This window comes from Pelodiscus sinensis, chromosome 9, assembly GCF_049634645.1.
Source record: "Pelodiscus sinensis isolate JC-2024 chromosome 9, ASM4963464v1, whole genome shotgun sequence".
In the NCBI taxonomy this organism is placed as follows: domain Eukaryota; kingdom Metazoa; phylum Chordata; order Testudines; family Trionychidae; genus Pelodiscus; species Pelodiscus sinensis.
Genome location: NC_134719.1, coordinates 33,869,701 through 33,889,383, shown reverse-complemented (window position 1 = coordinate 33,889,383; position 19,683 = coordinate 33,869,701). Strand labels below are relative to the sequence as shown.

At 41.0% G+C, this 19,683-nt stretch overlaps 1 protein-coding gene across 11 annotated transcripts in view; it reads left to right on the top strand.

Moving 5' to 3' along the window:
- The window catches only part of TGFBR3 (transforming growth factor beta receptor 3), a 196,372-nt gene that overhangs the window by 157,469 nt on the left and 19,220 nt on the right, over nucleotides 1–19,683 (top strand). For all 11 annotated transcript variants that reach the window (XM_075936518.1, XM_075936514.1, XM_075936523.1 and 8 more), the window contains 6 exons: nucleotides 3,789–3,978; nucleotides 6,852–7,168; nucleotides 8,690–8,839; nucleotides 11,522–11,659; nucleotides 11,803–11,985; nucleotides 16,178–16,477. In XM_075936518.1, coding sequence (XP_075792633.1) covers nucleotides 3,789–3,978; nucleotides 6,852–7,168; nucleotides 8,690–8,839; nucleotides 11,522–11,659; nucleotides 11,803–11,985; nucleotides 16,178–16,477 — 1,278 coding nt within the window. The remainder of the gene's footprint in view (nucleotides 1–3,788; nucleotides 3,979–6,851; nucleotides 7,169–8,689; nucleotides 8,840–11,521; nucleotides 11,660–11,802; nucleotides 11,986–16,177; nucleotides 16,478–19,683) is intronic.

Genomic DNA, 19,683 nt, shown 5'->3' with positions numbered 1-19,683 from the left:
GCGGGAAACAAGGAGCAGAGGGTATGAAAATATCAAAGGGAAAACCAAATAGGCAGAACTGGTAATCTATAAGCACCTAAAGATTAGATAGTTAAAAGAAGCAGATAAGGATAATAAAATCATGACTGGTATGGCGAGAGTGAATAAGAAAAAGTTATATACTTGTTCCCATAATATAAGAACTAGGGGTCACCAAATGAAATTAATAGATAGCAGGTTTAAAACAAACTAAAGGAAATGTTTCTTCACAAAGCACACCGTCAACCTGTGGAACTCCTTGCCAGAGGATATTGTGTAGACCAGTACTTTCACAGCGTTCAGAAAGAACTAAGTAAATTCATGGAGAATCGGTTCATCAATAATTATTAGCCAGAATGGGTAGGAATAGTGTCCCTAGCCTATGTTTGTCAGGAGCTGGAAATGGATGATAGAAGAATACAAGCAAGATAACTGATTTTATTAAAATGGTCCCTTTTTATATTTTAATTGGATATTCAATAAAATAGTTAGTATGTATTCTTTCTTTTAGTGGATTACACAATGATGTAATATTTTTCATTTAGCATAACAATTACAGTTTGAAATATTAGAACACCAGGTAACTTTTATTTACCTGCTAAAGTTCTTGGACAAAAAAATTCTCCATTGTGTCATTCAAAATGCCTCCCTTAGCTATACATCTTTGTCATAAAATAATTAAGGTGGGGAGGTTAGGTGAAAGAACTGAATGCCCTATGCCATTCAAAAATACTATACATCACAGTGCTTGTCCAAGAATTGGTCTGTGTTTATTCCTCTTTTCAGATGAAGTATTTTCCAAGATCAATTTTGGACAATGCATAAAAACATTACACAACAATTAGGTAATGTTTCATTGTGTTCTTTTTTATTAGCTGAATCAATTCCACACTTTTGAATTTTCCTGATTTCTTTCCCTCAGCACAAATCACAGTTGTCCTGGGAGAAAGTACTGGCAGACAGTAGAAGGTGAGCTGCCTCTATACAAAAGCAGGGTGTTTTTTAAGGCCCTCCAGATTCATAGATTCATGGAACTAGGGAAGGAAAGACCAATTAGGTCATCAAGTCCATTCCACAGCTTATTGTGCTCATGAGATTTTTTGATTAAATTTGACAACCCAGTAATATATTTAGTATGGAAAAACTAATTACAAAATTATAGCGCACATTTGTCCAGATACAGCCTGAGGTATAGTTCCACTGAGACCGTGGCTGAATTTGGCCTATTTTGAACAGCATTACATATTTGTATTGATGTTGTACCTGGGTAAATTAATTCAAATTATTTTCTGCCCTGCATTTAGGGCACTGTTCAGCATGTTTGATATTCTAACCACTCCATTCAAGCATGCCTCCTTTTGCAAAACTATAGTGGGTGAGGATGAGAAAATACAATGTCTTGCCAAGTTCTATGATATCCCATTTACTTTAGCGTATATAAGTGCAGGTGGGAATGGGTGAAATTCTTGTTGGGTAAAAACCAAAAGATTTAAATTTTTAGAGAAATGTCAGACTGTGCTATGGATTTAAAAAAAACCAAACCCTAGTGTCATAAATGATGCCAAGTTCTGAAATGGTCTCCATTTTCAGACAGCATTTAATATAGGTGTTTGTGTATTTTTTGGGGGGGTGCCTGCCAAGTATATAGAAGAAAACATTCTGCACCCTGCCAGAGGAAATGATGTTCTATCTTCACAACAACATCTGGAAATATGCAAATAGCTTTCTAGCGCTAACATATAATGGTTTATGAATATGGGTGTTTAAGGTATGAATCAGGATGTTGACTGGGCATATACATGAATCGCCCAATTCTGCCAACCCTTGTTACTATATGTAGTCTCAGTGGGTTTATGCACAGAAGTGGAGGTGTTTGTGTGCAGTGGAGTGGTGCAAACAAATCCTAAAATTGGCCAGTGCCAATTATAACAATAATATTTACTTGTTTGTGTTGTCCTAACAAAAATTTTTAAAAGTGAAGGCAGAAAAGGAAATATGGCAAATTTGGGGCAGTACAGTAATTCCTGCCAGGCAGAATTGTTTGAAACGTATATGAAGGTATATCTAGATTTATATCTGCTGAAAAGAAAGTTATTAGAACCAGGCCTTTAAGAAGAGACAGTAAAATTGGGATGTCTTTGGTTTGGGATTGTTTTTCTCCTCAAGAAATTTTCCTATATTGATAATGCTTCAGAAAACGTTGGTGCTATGGATCACTACGATCACTTCTTATACTTTTCGCTTCCAATATGATCTTTAAACTGTAGGTATCTAATTTTCATGTCTAAGAGCCTGATCATGAATTCCCATTCATTTTTCTGGAAGTTGAGGATATAAAGAATGTCATATTGGACCTTTAGTGTTATCAGTAGACTTATCTACTAGTAAGTCCTTCTCCAAAAATGTGGTGGTTGACACAGTAAGAGGAAATTTATTTTGTTGAACCTTGATCTGAAACAGTACACAAATAAGACAACAGTCCTACAGCAAGCTGGCAAAGGCAGATCAGCATTGTATCTTTTCAAGTTCTAGAGTAGGAAAGGATTAAGATTTGGTCACATTGACAGCAGACAAAATGGGAAACAAATGGGAATTTTACCAAAACTGCAACATATATAATGAAGAAAATAATCAGCATGGAAAAATGTTTCTTGTGCAGCATGAAAATGGTAAACTGTATTCAGAAAACACAATGAAGACACATTTCAGTTATTGCTGAAAAGTGGTACATTTTCCTCTTTACTGGACACTAAAACTAAGCTGAATGTAATAATAATGTGATTGTTACAGAATTTAACTTTGTGCAAATATATGTTTAACCTCAAGATGCTAAATATTTAAAATACATTTAAAGTGTAAATAGCAAATATTTTACGATGCACCCAGTGACAGCTAGAGATACTTGTTTTATCCCTTTGACTTGAATATTTAAGTAAGAGGTTTGACATTCAGCATAATTAGTTATAATGAAATGAAAGATAAGTGACTAATCTGTAGCCAGTAGAAAATTGTTGTGTGATGTCACTATATGGGTTGCATACAAATTGTATTTATGAAAATATATAGTATTTATGTATTATAAACATGTTATATAGATAGCCATGGTCCTGAATGGTGCTGAGTACCAGTGACTTCAACATTTACAGTGATGTTTGGGGATGCACAGCATTTTGTGGGAGGCATTTAGTACTTTGGAAGATGAATCTCTAAGAGCCTTTTCTAGTAAAACTCTGAGGCCCTGCTAATTGCAGTGAGAGTTAGTGCATAAGTGCCTTTAAGAATCTGGGTCTCAAGTTCCCTCAATTTCCATTGGCTTCAAAGGGGGAATAGATGATGTGCAGCTCTGTCATACAGGATTGCTGCCATATTGTGCAGGACACAGGGCATGTGGAACAATGATTTTATACATACATACAAATATATAAATAAAATTAAAGTCATACTCCGCCCCCCCCCCAACCCTGTAGTAACTAGTAAGCCAAGATGGACGTTTTTAAAAATCAGGTCTCTTATTGTGGTTCACCTCAATTCATGACTAACCTCAACTCATGGTCTGAAAATCATTTGGTTCTATTAAAGCTCATACGTTTGTCTCAGTGAACTTTTAATAAGAAAAGAATAAAATATGTTGACAGACCAAATGCAATAGTTCTTACACTTTTGTATTTTAAAACCTCTTTGTGGGTGTGTGGGCGGAGAGAGAGGGAGAGAGACTGGAAGAAACTTCAAGTGCCAACTCATGCCCAGATATATTTTTTGTTTATGTGCAGGCACCAAACAGTATTGGCTTTGGAAAAGAAACAGAACGCTCTATGACTATGACTAAATTAATAGTACCTGATGTTCCCTCGTCTCATGAGAATTTGATTAAGTGGGCTTATGACCATGACTACAGCCCTGTTACTTCCTACACAAAAGCCCCCGTGGCTAATAGGTTCCATGTACGAATTGAAGATACTGGTAAGCATGAGGGTGGATTTTTGTCATGTACAAAAATGTGTCATATTTTTAAGCAGTGATATTTGACCGAGCCTCGTGTGCTTGAGGTTTAATTCACTGGGATCTTAGTAGTTCCATGCTCAAAGTACCAAGGGTACTCACATCTTTATATCAGCAAAACCTTGCAAGAAAAAAAGTTACCAGAGTTCTAGTTGGGAAATCACAGGAGATTTTGTTATTACTCTGAAATATTGGTGGAATTCAGGAGCTACATTTACCACAACCTAAAGCTAATATAATTAGCTGTACTCCAGATGTGGTCACCTCATCTCAAAAAAGATACCTTGGCATTGGAAAAAGTTCAGAAAAGGGCTACAAAAATGATTAGGAGTTTGGATCGGCTGCCAAATTAGGAGAAATGACTAAAATTGGGATTTTTAATCTTAGAAAAGAGGAGACTATGGGGAAATATGATAGAGCTCTATAAAATCATGAGTTGCATGGAGAAAGTAAATAAGGAAAAGTTATTTTCTTTTTCCCATAACACAAGAACTAGGGGCTCACCAAATACAATTAATATGTGACAAATGTAAAACAAACAAAAGGAAGCATTTCTTCACATAACACACAGTCAACCTATGGAACTCCTTGCCGGAGGATGTTGTGAAGGCCAGGACTGGAACAGATTCCAAAAGAACTAGATAAATTCACTGAGGATAGGTCCATCAATGGCTATTAGGCACAAAAGGGCAAAAACCTGTTGAGGCCAGTTACTGAGATTGCAACTCTGAATAAGCATGCAGTGAAGCTAGAGGCCAAATATTAATTTATTTGTCCACTATTGTAAATCAAGAGAGCTTGCCTGAATATTGAAGTTACCCAAGTGTATGTCTGGAACTCTAATTTAGTTAATTCTGAATTCACATTGACAGGTAACACTAAAATTTTACTCCAGCAATTGATGTGTGACTATTCATGAGTTGTGATGTTTCCTTCTCATTTGTTTATGTTATGCAGATAATAGGCCCATTCCTTTTAGTTCTTTTTCAATCCTTACTGAGACAAATTTTCAGCAGAAATATCTCTGATTGAACATTTACAAGTTGGGCCCATTGTAAACTACTGCACCTCTTCAAAGAAAAAATTGTAGTTATCTCTTAAATTTAAAGATGCTACAGCTTTTGTGGTCTGCAAGAGCACTTATTCTGGATAATGGCTGTTGCATTGTCAAAGCAAAGAATACCTAGACCAGGTCAGCCGGACAGAAAATTATACAGATATTCCCCATATGCTATGCAGAATTGGCAGCCACACCAGGCCCCTAGACGAGTTGGTCTATGTGGGGGGAAGGGTTGTCTCATCGTTCCCAGAAGGGGGCAGGAGGCAGGGCCGCAAGTGCTCCACACCGGTTCTCGGTGCTGCCTGGAGCACAGCACAGTCCACCCCCAGCCCTTAGAGGCACCTGGCACATGGTGCTGTAGCATCAATTTAAAGGGCCCAAGGCCCTTTAGAATCACTGGGTCCTGGGGCAACTACCCGCTTCCCCCTCTTCCCGTTGTTGGGCTTGTAGATGCTATAATTAGATTTTACAAAACTAGTAACAAGTGTGCACTTCTGGATTATGATATTAACCTTCCCATGGAGCCCCAGGTAATTCCTGTAGGCTCTCCAGCACATCTTTCCACTCAAATTGAACTTTGTGATGAAAGACTATTAAAATAAAAAATCACCTCATTAGGTTTTTCCAATCCCAAAGGGTCGATCACTGACACCAGGTCAATGGATATGCTGGATCTCATACTAAAAACAGTGCTGACAGCCAATTGTATTTGGTAAACTAAAGATCTACTAGCTAAGAAAAAGAGTTTATTGAGAGGTTAACAAAGGCAAAATATACAAAAGGTGAGTTTGTAAGTCCAATTGATAGCAGAGATGTAATGTCTGCTAGTTCCCTTCACTTTCTCAGATCTCCAAAACGATCTTGTGAGACCACATATCTGGAAAAACCCCATCCAAATAGATTAGAGATGCTGAATTGCTCCCTGAGGGTACGTCTACACTACCACCCTAGTTCGAACTAGGGTGGTAATGTAGGCAACCGGAATTGCAAATGAAGCCTGGGATTTGAATTTCCCGGGCTTCATTTGCATATAGCCGGGCGCCGCCATTTTTAAATGTCCGCTAATGCGGACTCCGTGCCGCGCGGCTACACGTGGCACGGACTAGGTAGTTCGGACTAGGCTTCCTACTCCGAACTACCATTACTCCTCATTTCAGTTCTAACTAGGGTGGTAGTGTAGACATACCCTGAGTTCCTTCTTATAGTTGAAATAATCTGGTAAGTACTTTTAACCCAGCATGGGTTCTCTCTACATTGACTAAACAGACAAAAGTTGTGTATCTTGCATTTTTGCTTAATGGCCCTTGATTTGAAGTTAAAAACAAATTTTCATTTATATTTCCACAGTTCCAATTTCCAGTCGGTAAATACAATGTAAAGACAATGTGATAATCGAAAACAATCCTTCATTAGTTTCAATGCAGTTTTGTATATCAAGTAAATTACCATCTAAACACATTATTGTTCTAGGGTTAATGAAGTACATGGATAAGAAGCACAGGAAACAGGCTAGTAGATACAATAACATTAGCATTTCCTTTTGATCTATACTAGCAAGTGAATTAATTGGTTTGGGCACATATTGCCTTTTAGCATTTCTGTGGTATTCACATACAAATGAATTGCCCTATTGCTCTCAACCTAGCTGGTCTGTGGCTGAGAACGAGTGACTTTGTTAGATAGTATCACAGTGTTTTCGTTAATTAAATGTTCAAATGATCAAGAAGTCGAGGAAAGGGATGCAGTAATTTGATTTATTCTTTTCTGTTTCTAGATGAGATGAATGACGAAGACCACCCTTTTCCTCCTGAACTGCTAGATACTAACCCTCTGCCTGCTCTGAAAGAGCCCACATTAAGTGACAGCTTTGGTTTTCCTTTTCACATTAACAATGGAAGGCATGAAAAGGTGGGAGAAGGAATCTCCTTATCAAGGGATACGGCAGACACAACCATAAAGAATAGTTTTTATGAGCAGCTGCTTCGGAAATCGGAAGAACCTGAAGAGGTGCAGGGAAGCATTGATGTAGCCCTCTCAGTAAGATGTGATGACAAAACAATGACTGTTGCAGTAGAAAAAGACTCCTTGCAGGTTAGTCTGCTCTCGTAGTCCCAGAATAGGTTGATCTTGTGTTAGAATATTTCACAGATAATTTGATTACAGGCAGTCCCCGGGTTACGTACAAGATAGGGACTGTAGGTTTGTTCTTAAGTTGAATCTGTATGTAAGTCAGAACTGGCATCCAGATTCAGCCGCTGCTGAAACTGATGAGTTTCAACAGCGGCTGAATCTGGACGCCAGTTCTGACTTACATACAGATTCAACTTAAGAACCCCAGGCGTCCCCAAGTCAGCAACTGATTTTGCAGATCAGCTGGAAGCACCGCAGGTCCGGCCTGGGTCCTCCGCGGCTTTGCTCAGTGTCTCCCTGGTCAGCGTCTCCCTGGTTATGGGTAAGGGCTGGTCAGGATCTGGCCCTCTGTCAAGTATTTTAGAATATTCATATTATACAGGCAGTCCCCGAGTTACGCGGATCTGACTTATGTCGGATCCGCAGTTACGAACGGGGATTTTTTCGCCCCGGAGGACTGGAGCGGCGGGACGCCTGGTCCCACCGCCCGCCTCCTCCGGGGCGAGAAAAGCTGCTCCCCGTCTCCCTGGTCTGCTGGGGGAGCCAGCAGACCAGGGAGACTGGGAGCAAAGCGGTGGAGGACCCGGGCTGGACCCACGGCGCTTCCAGATCAGCGCCGCGGGTCCGGCCCGGGTCCTCCGCGGCTTTGCTCAGCGTCTCCCTGGTCTGCTGGCTCCCCCAGCAGACCAGGGAGACGGGGAGCAGCTTTTCTCGCCCCGGAGGAGGCGGGCGGTGGGACCAGGCGTCCCGCCGCTCCAGTCCTCCGGGGCGAAAAAATCCCCGTTCGTAACTGCGGATCCGACATAAGTCAGATCCGCGTAACTCGGGGACTGCCTGTATAATACGAATATTCTAAAATACTTGACAGAGGGCCAGATCCTGACCAGCCCTTACCCATAACCATATGCCAGAAAACCCACAGCTTGAAGGGGAAACATGGCAAAAAGTCTTTCTCCCAGTTCTAGATTCTGGCCTGTCCCAGAATTTGTAAACAGGTGGTTCTACAGGCACATTTCCAGTTGTGAAGAGAAGAAGCGGTTTCAATATGACAGAAACTAAAGACTGGGATTGTGATGTACACCAGCAATGATCCATCTAGGTCTCCCCTACCATTCACCATCTACACACAGGCTGCCTGGGACTTAGGGAGAAATAATCTGCACTGTGGACAGAAGCCTTGTACAGAATGTTTGATCAGTTTTGGCTGAGCAATGAAGATCATTCTCGAATGAAAAAATATGGCTATTTCCTTTTTTAACCTCCATGATACTTATCCCCTCTGTTGTTCGGCAAGCTAATGTCATTGTGTGACAGTATTTTGTAATAAATGTCATAGGACACACAGTTCAATGATAGTCTTATTAATAGTCATCCAAAATATACTAACCTGTACTTACATGATTGCAGATTATACTCTTATTTTATCTCAAACATTTGTGTTTTCACTGAGGTTTCAGACACTTGTGCAATGTCATTGTTTAGGCTAATGGTTACATGGGGAGAGAACTCTCACTACTAGATCCTGCCTGTAAAGCGAAGATGAATGGAACCCATTTCATTTTGGAATCTTCATTGCAGAGTTGTGGGACTCAGAAAGGCTATGCCTTGGATAACATAGTTTATTTTAACTCTGTAAGTATTATATAAGGAGAGTTGTCTGTCTTTGTGCTGTGTATTGTTATGGCATAATAAGGCTTTAAGGACCCGATGGTGGCGCTAGTATGAGTAGGCAGGAGGTGTGTCCCCTGCTAAGTCTTTTCATGCCCAGTCTAGGGCTATTCACCGTTACATTCCCTGTACTCAGGAAAGTGTGAGGCTGCTCCATTGTTTGCTACTGAGGCACATAATATCCCAAAAAGAGTGGGAGGAGATGAGTGTGTGTTCCCTTCTTTCACAGTAGGCATTGGAGCAGGCCAGGTGCACCTTGGGGGAAACCAGCTGCATTCCTCCAAAAATGATGCAGCCTTCCTTCATGCATCAGGCTACTTGTAGAGAGAGGCACAAGACTTTCCTGAGCTTCCACAGAGCAACTTTGCAGTACACCCCTGCCACCCGCACAACTTCACCCTGAGCTGGCATGACAACAAAAAATATGATCACAAAAGAAACATAAATTAAAATTCATGTTGTCGCATTTTTTTTTATAGTTTTGACTGAATAGTGCTCCTGAAATTGAGAGAACAGTGCAATCTGTGCAAGTTTCTATAGTAAACTTCCGATAATCTGGCACCTTCAGGACCCAGGGGGTGCCGGATTATCAGATATGCCGGACTATCAGAAGGGGGAGCTATGAGGGATCTGGAGTGGGGTGGAGGGATGGCGCTGTGGGACCCCAGCTGCTCTGCCCCAGGCATCCCCAAGTCAGCCGCTGCTGAAACTGACCAGCAGCTGACTCAGGGAAGCCTGGGGCAGACCAGCTCCAATTGTCCGGCTGCCTGGAGCACTTCCAGGTTCCAGGTGGTGCTGAACTATCAGGAGTGCCGGACCATTGGATGCAGGACAACTGGAGTTTTACTGTATCTTGCTCTTTGCTGTTTGGTGGAGGCTTGGGCTTTTCATGAGCAGAGAGACTGCTGCACATGGCCAATGGTGTGGTGCTGTTTTACAATGGGACAAGTGCCCACTAAAACACACATTTTCACCTGTGTCCACTAACATAGTACTTGAACTAAGTCTCCCACTGTGTAAGGTTGGTGGACTCTGCCAATAAGCTCATGAAATGTGCTTTCAAAAGTGTTTTTTGTTCTCTGGATACAGGAAGGAATTATTGTAGGCTGTTGTGTTGCTTATTACTTTTCACATGAGCATTAGCCTTATTCAGGTACATGTTTTAAAATAATTATTCAGTGCTCATCTGTTTATGTGCAAGATAGGCCTTGGCTTCAAGTTTGAATCCAAGTGCAGAATTCAGTTCCCCAACCTGAGTGTCCAAACAACCACTTGAATGAGTACTATGGGTACCCAGATACCTAAGTGCTGGTCAGAGCACCCAGTTTGAAAGTTGATTTCAGAATTCTCATAGAGCTGTACACTTGGGGAATGTAATCTGGATACAGGTATGTAAGTGGCTATATAAAGAATTCCACTTTGCTACTAGGCTTTCTACTACTAGAACTTGCACAGCAATTGCACCATGAACTTGAATAGATGTTGGTCAGGCCAGACCAACAAGAACTGACATGTTTTACTTCTGGGTTTTTTTGAAGCACATTGCAGTATCCCTAGCAAACAACGGAAATCTGTGTACAGTAATAGGTGTTTGATCAGTCCGAAACTAACTTAAAACTATTCTGTACTGGCAAGGCTTTCTAAGCACTTGACTTGGAGATGGGCCCAAACCAAAAAAAATGAATCAAAAGACCCCAAACCTGTGGAAAATACATGTCTCAATCTAATTAAGACTTTGTGTCTGGACCCAGTCTGTGTAGTGGGTCAAACTAATCCAAGCACCTCTCAGTAAAAAACTGATTTGGAGCTCCACCTTACTGTACAATATCTGGCACCGTTTGGAGGATTCCTGCTGAAAGGTGATTCAGCATCCTTCAGAAAGGATGTGGTGTCCAAACCGATCAAAAGAAAATGTCACTTTTAGAAGCTGAACTATCTTTGAGAAGAAAAAGATGAAATGGTAAGAGAAGCAAAAGAGCAATGGAGAAGCAGATGGGAACACAGAAGCTGAGTGGTAAAGGTTAGCAAGAGAAAAACAGACAAAGGATAGCTAGAGCACCAAAGAGGAGGTATCTTAGAGAAAATGGGGAGAGGGGAACAAAGGGGTGGGGAGGAGTCAGAGAAGAAAGAAGTATGAAAAGTTTTCTGGCTTACACCTTAAAAAAAAAAAAAAAAAAAAAAAAGAGAGAGAAGTGACAGACTGTCCTGGAGAAAATCATGCTACCCACTGGAACTTTTTGTGACTCTCTTCCAGGAGTCAGTCACTGAATGTTTGAAGATATGTAAATCCATTTCACAAAACCATTTCTTCTAGTAGTATTGGATACAGAAATACCAGAGGCAGAGTGGGACTGCTGGTATGCTCATTTACATACCAATATCCAGACTGCTTTTCCAATATACAGAGCAGTTTTATGGCTTACTGGCCTTGACATCTGGAAATAAACTGAAGGTTATTCTGCATGTATAGTATACATACTTGAAATGCTTACTGCTGAGCTGCCAGGATGGCATGCTTTTCCCACCAGGTTGGTTGCCACAACTTCTTGATCTTTGTTGTTCTGAAGAAAAGAAGAAACTCCATGAATAGACTCACGGTCACCTTTGTAGACAAGTTTTCAGTTTCCACTTCCTACTTTTATGTAGATTGTTATTCAGCTGTCATCACAAGTGGAAAGTAGTGGTTGGGGAATTGATGATGAAGATGTCGAATCAGGTGATAATGCATTTCCAGGAGACACTGATGAAGCCGATGTTACCTTTCCATCATCTGAAACAGTTGTGGTATGTAATCTCTCATATTTTATATTGAAATTAAAGTTTTAGCTATGGCCCTAATTCTGATCTCATTTCCATCCTCTATGACCCTACTGGAGGTTTGCAGGAGGCAAAAGTTCTGTGTTTAATTTATACTTTGTTTGTTTTAGTTCAATTGCACACTCCACCAGGCAGAGCGTGACAAACCCTCACATAAACCTGCCCTGTATTGGCCTCCTGAACCTCATATCACCAATGTGACCTTCAACATGGAGCTTTATAAAACAGACCTCTTCCTTGCTCCATCACAAGGACTCTTCTCCGTTGCTGAGAATGGACACATTTATGTTGAGGTAATAAACTTTGAAAGGTTTTCAGATTAACCAAAATATTGGAGCAAGACTATGTAAATTTAGCCAACTTTATGCTAGCCTGCTGTAAACTGGCAGCTCTGACAGATGTGTGCATCTGTGGTTTCAGAAAAGGGCCTTCATAGGTTGTGAATACCAAAAAATCCTCTCAAAATGAGTAAACCCACCTAAAAGAAGACTGTCCTTCTGGTCAGTTATGCAATATGGAACAGCACTGGTTGAATCTTTCTAGTCCAGAACTCTCTGGTCTGGAAACATCCATAGTCTGGAATGATTTTAGTTAGCCAGATATCCATTTTTCATGGGTATGGCCAAGTTTCCCACAGTCCCATAAAATTTGTTTATGGCCACCAGTCTTAGCTCTCAGAGTTCTGTGCTGTTATTTAGCTTCAATTTACATCTACACGTCCTTTAAGCTGTGGAAGTGTTGGGTAATGCTGCTAGACAATATTGACTTCCTGTAGTCCAGAAAGTTCTCTGGTTCAGAACTGGTCAGGTCCCAAGAGTGCGATACTAGAGAGGTTCAACCTTTGCTTGAATCTGATTTCTTTATTGAATAATTACAAGTATGGCAACAGAATTGTCAATAAGGACTTATTTCATTTTGCAGAAATATGGCTTAGCTACACTTTCCAGGTGAAGTTATGTACAAAACAGTTGTAGCTTCTCCTTTCCCCCACAGGTTACGTGGTGGAGGAAAGGGTGTTAACAATGTCATCATAACTCCATCTCACCTTTAAGCCACTTCCATTCACCTTTTGGTATACCAAACAGGTGTCAGACTTCCTCTCTTTTACAGATTACTGTATTCAGTCAGTGATAACACACATGCTGTGAAAATCTTTGTTGAATATGTATCTTTGTAAGTAAGATACTACCCAATTAGAATAAGAGAATATCATAGACACTTTGCCCATGAACTTAAAAGACCTTAGAAAATAAGATCCACTATATAAGCAAACCATCTTTATATGAATTACATATTTCTAGCAGGAATTACCTGTGATATTTAACAAACACATTTGGGAATATATTCAGATAGAACATTTAGTACTTTTCAGTTAGTGAACAGTTCATTTTATGAGGTTTCTGTATATTTGTAGTTACTTTCTTGCAAATACTTTACAATTCTATAGTAAAAAATACATTAAAAGAAATTGAAGAAAGGATAAAATACATCAAATGAGTTAAGATTTTTTAAAAAATGAAAACATAATGGATTTTCACTTGAACAAAATTGTCAACTTCCTTCAGCATTCTGCGATAAATCTATCTGGCTCTTGATTTGTCTGGTCCTGGAGTTATTTCTTCAAACAGATACTCTAATGTCTTTATCGCCTGACCTGGGATGAGCTTGATTTTTGTCCCTCTGTTTTTCCTTTCTACACAGTGGAAAATTAGTATGTTTCAGGCATTTGCTCCTCTGTCTTCCACTGACAGAAAAAACATTTGTATATGGTTTGTTTGAAAAAAATCTGTCTGTTTGGTTAATAAATTACTCATGCATACTCTCTAAAGACCTGGTACTTGTCTCTCCTGAGTAGATTCTGTTTCTAGTAAAATTGTTTTCTTTATTGTAATCACTTGTGCATTTTTTCTTTATCTCTGCCTTGACTTTTCCTGTCAATATGTTAATACAATAATCGTCCCACATGCTGTCTCTGTAAATCTTATTTATTTCTTTCCTTATGTGGTAACTATTTGCTCATCCTTGCTCAGTTTAAGGCCAGAAGGGACCATTAGATCATCTAGTCTCACCTCCTGTATATCACAGGCAATTAAACTTTAGCCAGAATCCCTGTATTGGGCCCAACAACTTGAGTTTGGCTAAATTATGTCTTCCAGAAGTAGGGGCGGATGAGAGTGCCATGGGGCCCAGGGCAGCACCACGGGGCCCGGGCAGCGAAATTTCACGGGGGGGCCCCCCCTTTGACACGGCGCATGCGCAGGGCCTCGGGAAGCACGGGGCCTGGGGCAGCCGCCCCGCTCACCCTGCCATAAATCTGCCGCTGTCCCGAAGGTCTTCCAGTTTTGATCTGAAGACTCCTAGATAGAAAATCTACTACCTCCCTGGAAAATTTGTTCCACTAGTTAATCACCCCCACTGTTTAAAAAAAACAAAAAACACCACCACCAATCTTGCCTCACTTTTAATTTCAATTTGTCTGCCTTCAGCTTCCAGTCATTGGTTCTTTTTATGCCTTTCTCCACTAGATAAAAGCCCCCTCTACTATTTCCCTGTTAAGGTTTTTATACTCTGTAATCAAGTCACCTCTAGTCCTTTCTGATGCACTAAACAGTTCAAGCTCTGTCTCTCGTGTTAAGGGATTTTCTCCAGCCCTCCAGTCATTTTTGTGGCTCTTCTTTGCACTCTTTTCTCCAGTTTTGCAACATCCTTTTTCAAAGCCCCTCAGCATCTGTCTCACCAATGCCATCTACAAAGGTGAAGTTACCTCCCTGCTCCTATGTGTTGCTCCCCTGTTTATATGTCCAAGAATCGTACCAGCCCTTCTTGCCAGAGCATCGCATGAAAGCTGTTGAGTGGTCTACTGTGACCCTTAAATCCCTTCCCAAGGCATTGCTTTCCAGCATAGAGTCCCCATTCTGTGGGTATGGCATTCCTTGTTTCCACATGTATAATTTTATTGTATGAATAGACCAAGCTTACCACGGGATCCGGATCGCTCTGTATGAGTGTTTTGTCTTCATAATTTACTGCTCTGCCAATCTTTTTGTCACCCACAAGTTTTATCATCAGTAATTCTATATTTACTTTCAGATCACTGATAACAATAAAGATGTTGAATAGTATCAAACCCAGAATCAATACCTATGGATCCCCATTAGAAATATATGAGGATTCCTCTACATTGAGATCTGTCAGCCATTTCTTAATCCATTAAATGTGTGCTTTATTGAGATTGGATACTGCTGATTTTAACCAGATAGTCATGTGGTACAAAGACAAACACCTTACTACATATCTGTTATATCTGTGCAGTTGCATTTAACAACTAAACATATAATCTTATCAAAAAATGAAATAACATATGTTTGACAAGATGTGTTTTCCATAAAACCATGTGGACTGGCATTAATTATATTCCCATCCTTTACTTCTGTATTGATGCCATTCAGTATCATCTTTTTCATTATTTTGCCTGGGATTGACATCCTGCTTCCTGACCTATAGTTACCTAGATCATTCTACTTGCCCTTTTTGAATATTGGCATAGCATTAACACTCTTCCAACTTTCCAGGGTTTTTCCCAGTGCTTCAAGACTGATTAAAAATTCACATCAGAGAGCCAGAAATCACCACAAGCAAATATTTTTTGACTCCTGAGTGCAAGTTATCTGGGTCTGCAGATTTTAAAAGGTTTGGCCAGCATAGATGTTTAACATCCTCATTAGTTGGACTAGCAAAATTGTTCCTCATTCTTCTGTGATACAGGTTCATCATCCTGCTTCTCTCCAAATACAGAAATATTTGTTACATGCTTTTGCCTTCCTTCACCATTAAGTGTTGCTATCTCCATCTGGTAATGGGCCTATGCCACTGCTGGCATTTCTTCAGTTAATATATATTTTTAAAACTTATTGTTGTGCTTAGCCTTGCCAGCCCTGATTTTTCATTACTTCATATTTTGCCCTGATATTTCATGAGTTTTCATTTCTGTTGCTGTCTTTGTTTTCCCCATCTGTTACATAGAGTATTGTTTTTCCTTTCTAATTATTGCCCTCATTTCACCACTGAATATGTACCAGGCACTGGGAACAGGCAGGTTTAGTCTTTCTGGCAGGTATATGCCACTGCGCCATGGGGGGAGGAGTTAAGAATGGGCATGCTCAGGAAATCATACAGGCATGTAGGAACTCAGGAGATGATGAGAACATCAATTCTTTTTAGTGGATGCTCCAGGTGAGTTTGTTGAATTACAGAGGTGGTTGACCCTCCAAAAAAATCACATGTAGCACAGTGACTAAGTTGGATTTGAACTCACAAAACTTGTTATCCATGCTTTGAATATCTCTAGACCATACATCCTCACAATTTAGGCTTGAAATATTTGATCGGAACTGACCCCTGAAAAACACAATAATGTAAAATGTGAATGCTACTAACAAAAAATGTGATCACTAAGTTTTTAATAAATTGTTTTTTCACATGCAGGTTTCTGTGACTAAAGCTGACAGAGCCCTGGGCTTTGCAATCCAAACATGTTTTATTTCTCCATATTCAAACCCCGATAGGATGTCTGATTACACCATCATAGAAAACATTTGTCCTAAAGATGAATCTGTTAAATTCTACAATGTCCAGAAGGTGAACTTTCCTATACCACATGCACAGATGGACAAAAAGAGATTTAGCTTTGTGTTTAAACCTGTTTTCAACATCTCCCTGCTCTTTCTTCATTGTGATCTGACTTTGTGTACAAATAAAGAAAAAGACATTCAAGGACTGCCTAAGGTCAGTAGTTTTTTAAATTCCTTAATCTTTCAGATTTAGATTAAAAATGGGAATTTTTACTAGATAAACAAATTCATATCCTAGCAGTTCCTGGGATTAACTTTTGTACTTGAAGATTTTATAGATTAATTTAGTGTGATTAACATTTTATCATTGGACTTGATAAGTTTTACAGTTTGTTTTTTTTAACTCAGAGCTATGCTGAATCTTGACCATATGGTCTACATTTTCCACTTTAAAATATCAGTAAGTGGTTATATGTGGAAAAAAGATTACTTTTCATTAAGGGAATGGTACAGATGTATATGTTCTATTCAGATCATATAGCAATAGGATAACAAAATGAATATTAATTTTCCAGAGTCTACTGAGATAATATTGTAATTGTTTTTGAACATCCACATGAGAACTGTAAGGTTGGCCCATCTCAGAGTGAGTTTGATGGGAAATAAGTAAATGTTAGCATTTGTTTTCTAGATTTCAGTAGGGTTACTTTTTTTGTATTTTATAGTAAATTCTCTGTATTGAATCATTCCAATATATTTAAGTAGAATTAACTTTTCCTATTTGATTATTTTGAGACTGTTGCTAAACAGGCCTGCTGACGGGACGGGTTGTGGGGGTGCCAAAGGGGCTAACTGCCTCAGGGCCCAGCGATTCAAAAGTGCTTGGGCTCCTAGCCACCACCACTGCTACTGCAGCTGGAGTCCCAGGTCCTTGAAATCGCCACTGAAGCCCCACACGGTGCGCTCTGGACTGCGCTGAAGGTTGCATGGAGTAGGCGCAGTGCATTCCGGGCAGCACTGAAACTGCCTGGGGGGAACTGGCCTGAGCCCCCCCCACCCCTTCCCTCTGCTTTCAGGGAAGCAGAGCTGAGACACATACACCGCCTTGCCCAGTGAATCTGCCCAGTCCCTGCTGCCAAACTCTGACTTTTAAAACAGTATATAAGTAGAAGTACATCTTTTCAACAAAAATGAATTGTTTTAGTATTCAGACTTACTGGAATGTACCTGTATAACTTATAAAATTTGAATTATTTGAGTTAGTTGTTGAAGATAAGAATCATACATTAGTGATGTGTATATAAGCACTAGTGAGCTACAAAACTGGCCTCCAGATTTTTAAAAGTGTACTCTATTTTTGTGCTTATAAATCTGTGTGTCTGCATTTTTGTATAGTCTTGGATTTGCATATACACATTTGTATGTAACCCTTCTGCCAGGCCCAGTTAATAGCAGCAAGGGCCGGGTTCAGTATCTAGGGGTCTCCTCCCAACAAGGTAATATAACACTGGCTTGAGCCCCCACCCACTGACCTGGGAAATCTTACATACACCTCTGGGCGCCTCAAAGAGGCAATTCTTCCCCTCTTGCATGCACAGAGCCTCAGAATAGCAGCAAACCTTTAATAACATGAGATAACCGACATCAGCATTAACTTGGGAAAACACCACAACTTGGATTCATAGACCAAACATGAGCAAAGACCCACCTCCCAGCCACGAATCACCCAAAGTCCCAAAAGTCCAAGAGTCTCTTGAGTCCAGCAACCCAAAAATCACCCCAAGTCCAACACCCCCAAAAGGCTCTGGCCCGAGTCAATGCCACCCCAGGGTTCAAAAGTTCACCTGGCAGTGTTTTACCATCCCAACCTGGAGGGGGCAGGGATTGATACACCTTACGTAGTCCACCAATGGCTCTGCCTCTCCGTAGGGTTCTGCTGCTGCCGTCAACGCGAGTCACTCTACCCCACACCACCTGTTGTCCAGTGAGCTGCCTCAGCTGCCCCACAAACTGTCCAGCTCTGCCTGCTGTCTCAGTCCACGCCCCTGGCCGCCAGCTGGTTGCTCCTGCAGCTGCTCCACTGGCCGCAGGTCGTCCCTGCCAGCCATTCTGCTGTCCGCCTGCACCCACCGGTCGCTCCCCACAGACCGCTCTGCTGTCTGCCTGCACCTGCTAGTCGTCCCCGCAAACTGCTCTGCTGTCCACCTGCGCTTGCTGGTTGTCCCTGCAAGCTACTCTTCTAGTGTCATAGTGCCAGGCTCCCCACAGCAATAGTGATTTCAGCTCTTCAGCAAGTTCAGCTCATAATAGAGGAGCCTCAGTGCTAGTGCTTCACTGGCCCACAGTGAAGTCAACTCAGCAGCTCACAACTAGACTCCTAATGGAATCCAAATTAGTTCTGATATTCCACAGTGGAGAGAGGAGGGGGTGCAATCGGTGTTGTTTAGGCCCTCAGACAGGGCCCCCCCCCAACCAGGTACAAAGTCCTGTCTCAACTTGCCTGCCTCTCTCAACTTGACTGGGTTTGGAACCCATGCCCCTTGTCTAGCGAGTGCTACTTAGTTTATGGTGAATCCCTCTGTCATAAACAGTTCCACCATTCTATTGTCCTTGATTCACATAATCAGGGTAACAACACTTTTACCCCCCCCCCTCCCCCGCCTCAATAACAGAGAGACTGGGGATCCCACAGTGGCCAAAGTGACCATTTGGGCTGCTGTGAGCACATACTAGTGGGGGTTGGAGTGTCTATGCAAATTGGGTGTATCTATGCGAATGAGATCAGCCCCTGAAGTCTCTTTGCACCACTTGCCACAGTTCACCACCAGATGTCAAGGTAGAGCTTATCCTGACCCTGCTTACATGTACTAAAAAAAAATCAACTACTCTCAGGCTACGTCTAGACTGGCATGATTTTCCGCAAATGCTTTTAACGGAAAAGTTTTTCCATTAAAAGCATTTGCGGAAAAGTGTCTAGATTGGCACGGACGCTGTTCCACAAAAGCACTTTTTGCGGAAAAGCATCTGTGCCAATCTAGACGCGGTTTTGCGCAAGAAAGTCCCGATCGCCATTTTCGCCATCAGGGCTTTTTTGCACAAAACAGTTTTTAGCTGTCTGCACTGGCCCTCTTGCTCAAAAACATTTCCAGAAAAGGGCTTTTTCCCCAAGCGGGAAAGTCAAAGCATTTGCACAAGAAGCACTGATTTCGGACAGTAGAACGTCAGTGCTTTTGCGCAAAATCAAGCGGCCAATGTAGACAGCTGGCAAGTTTTTGTGCAAATGCGGCCGCTTTCATGGAAAAACTTGCCAGTCTAGACGCAGCCAATGAGTACAAAAGCTAGCTGCGATAAGTGAAGGTAGTTTTGGAAACTGGAGTGAGACCTCTTTGAATATAAGTAATTTAACATTAAGGCAAAGTT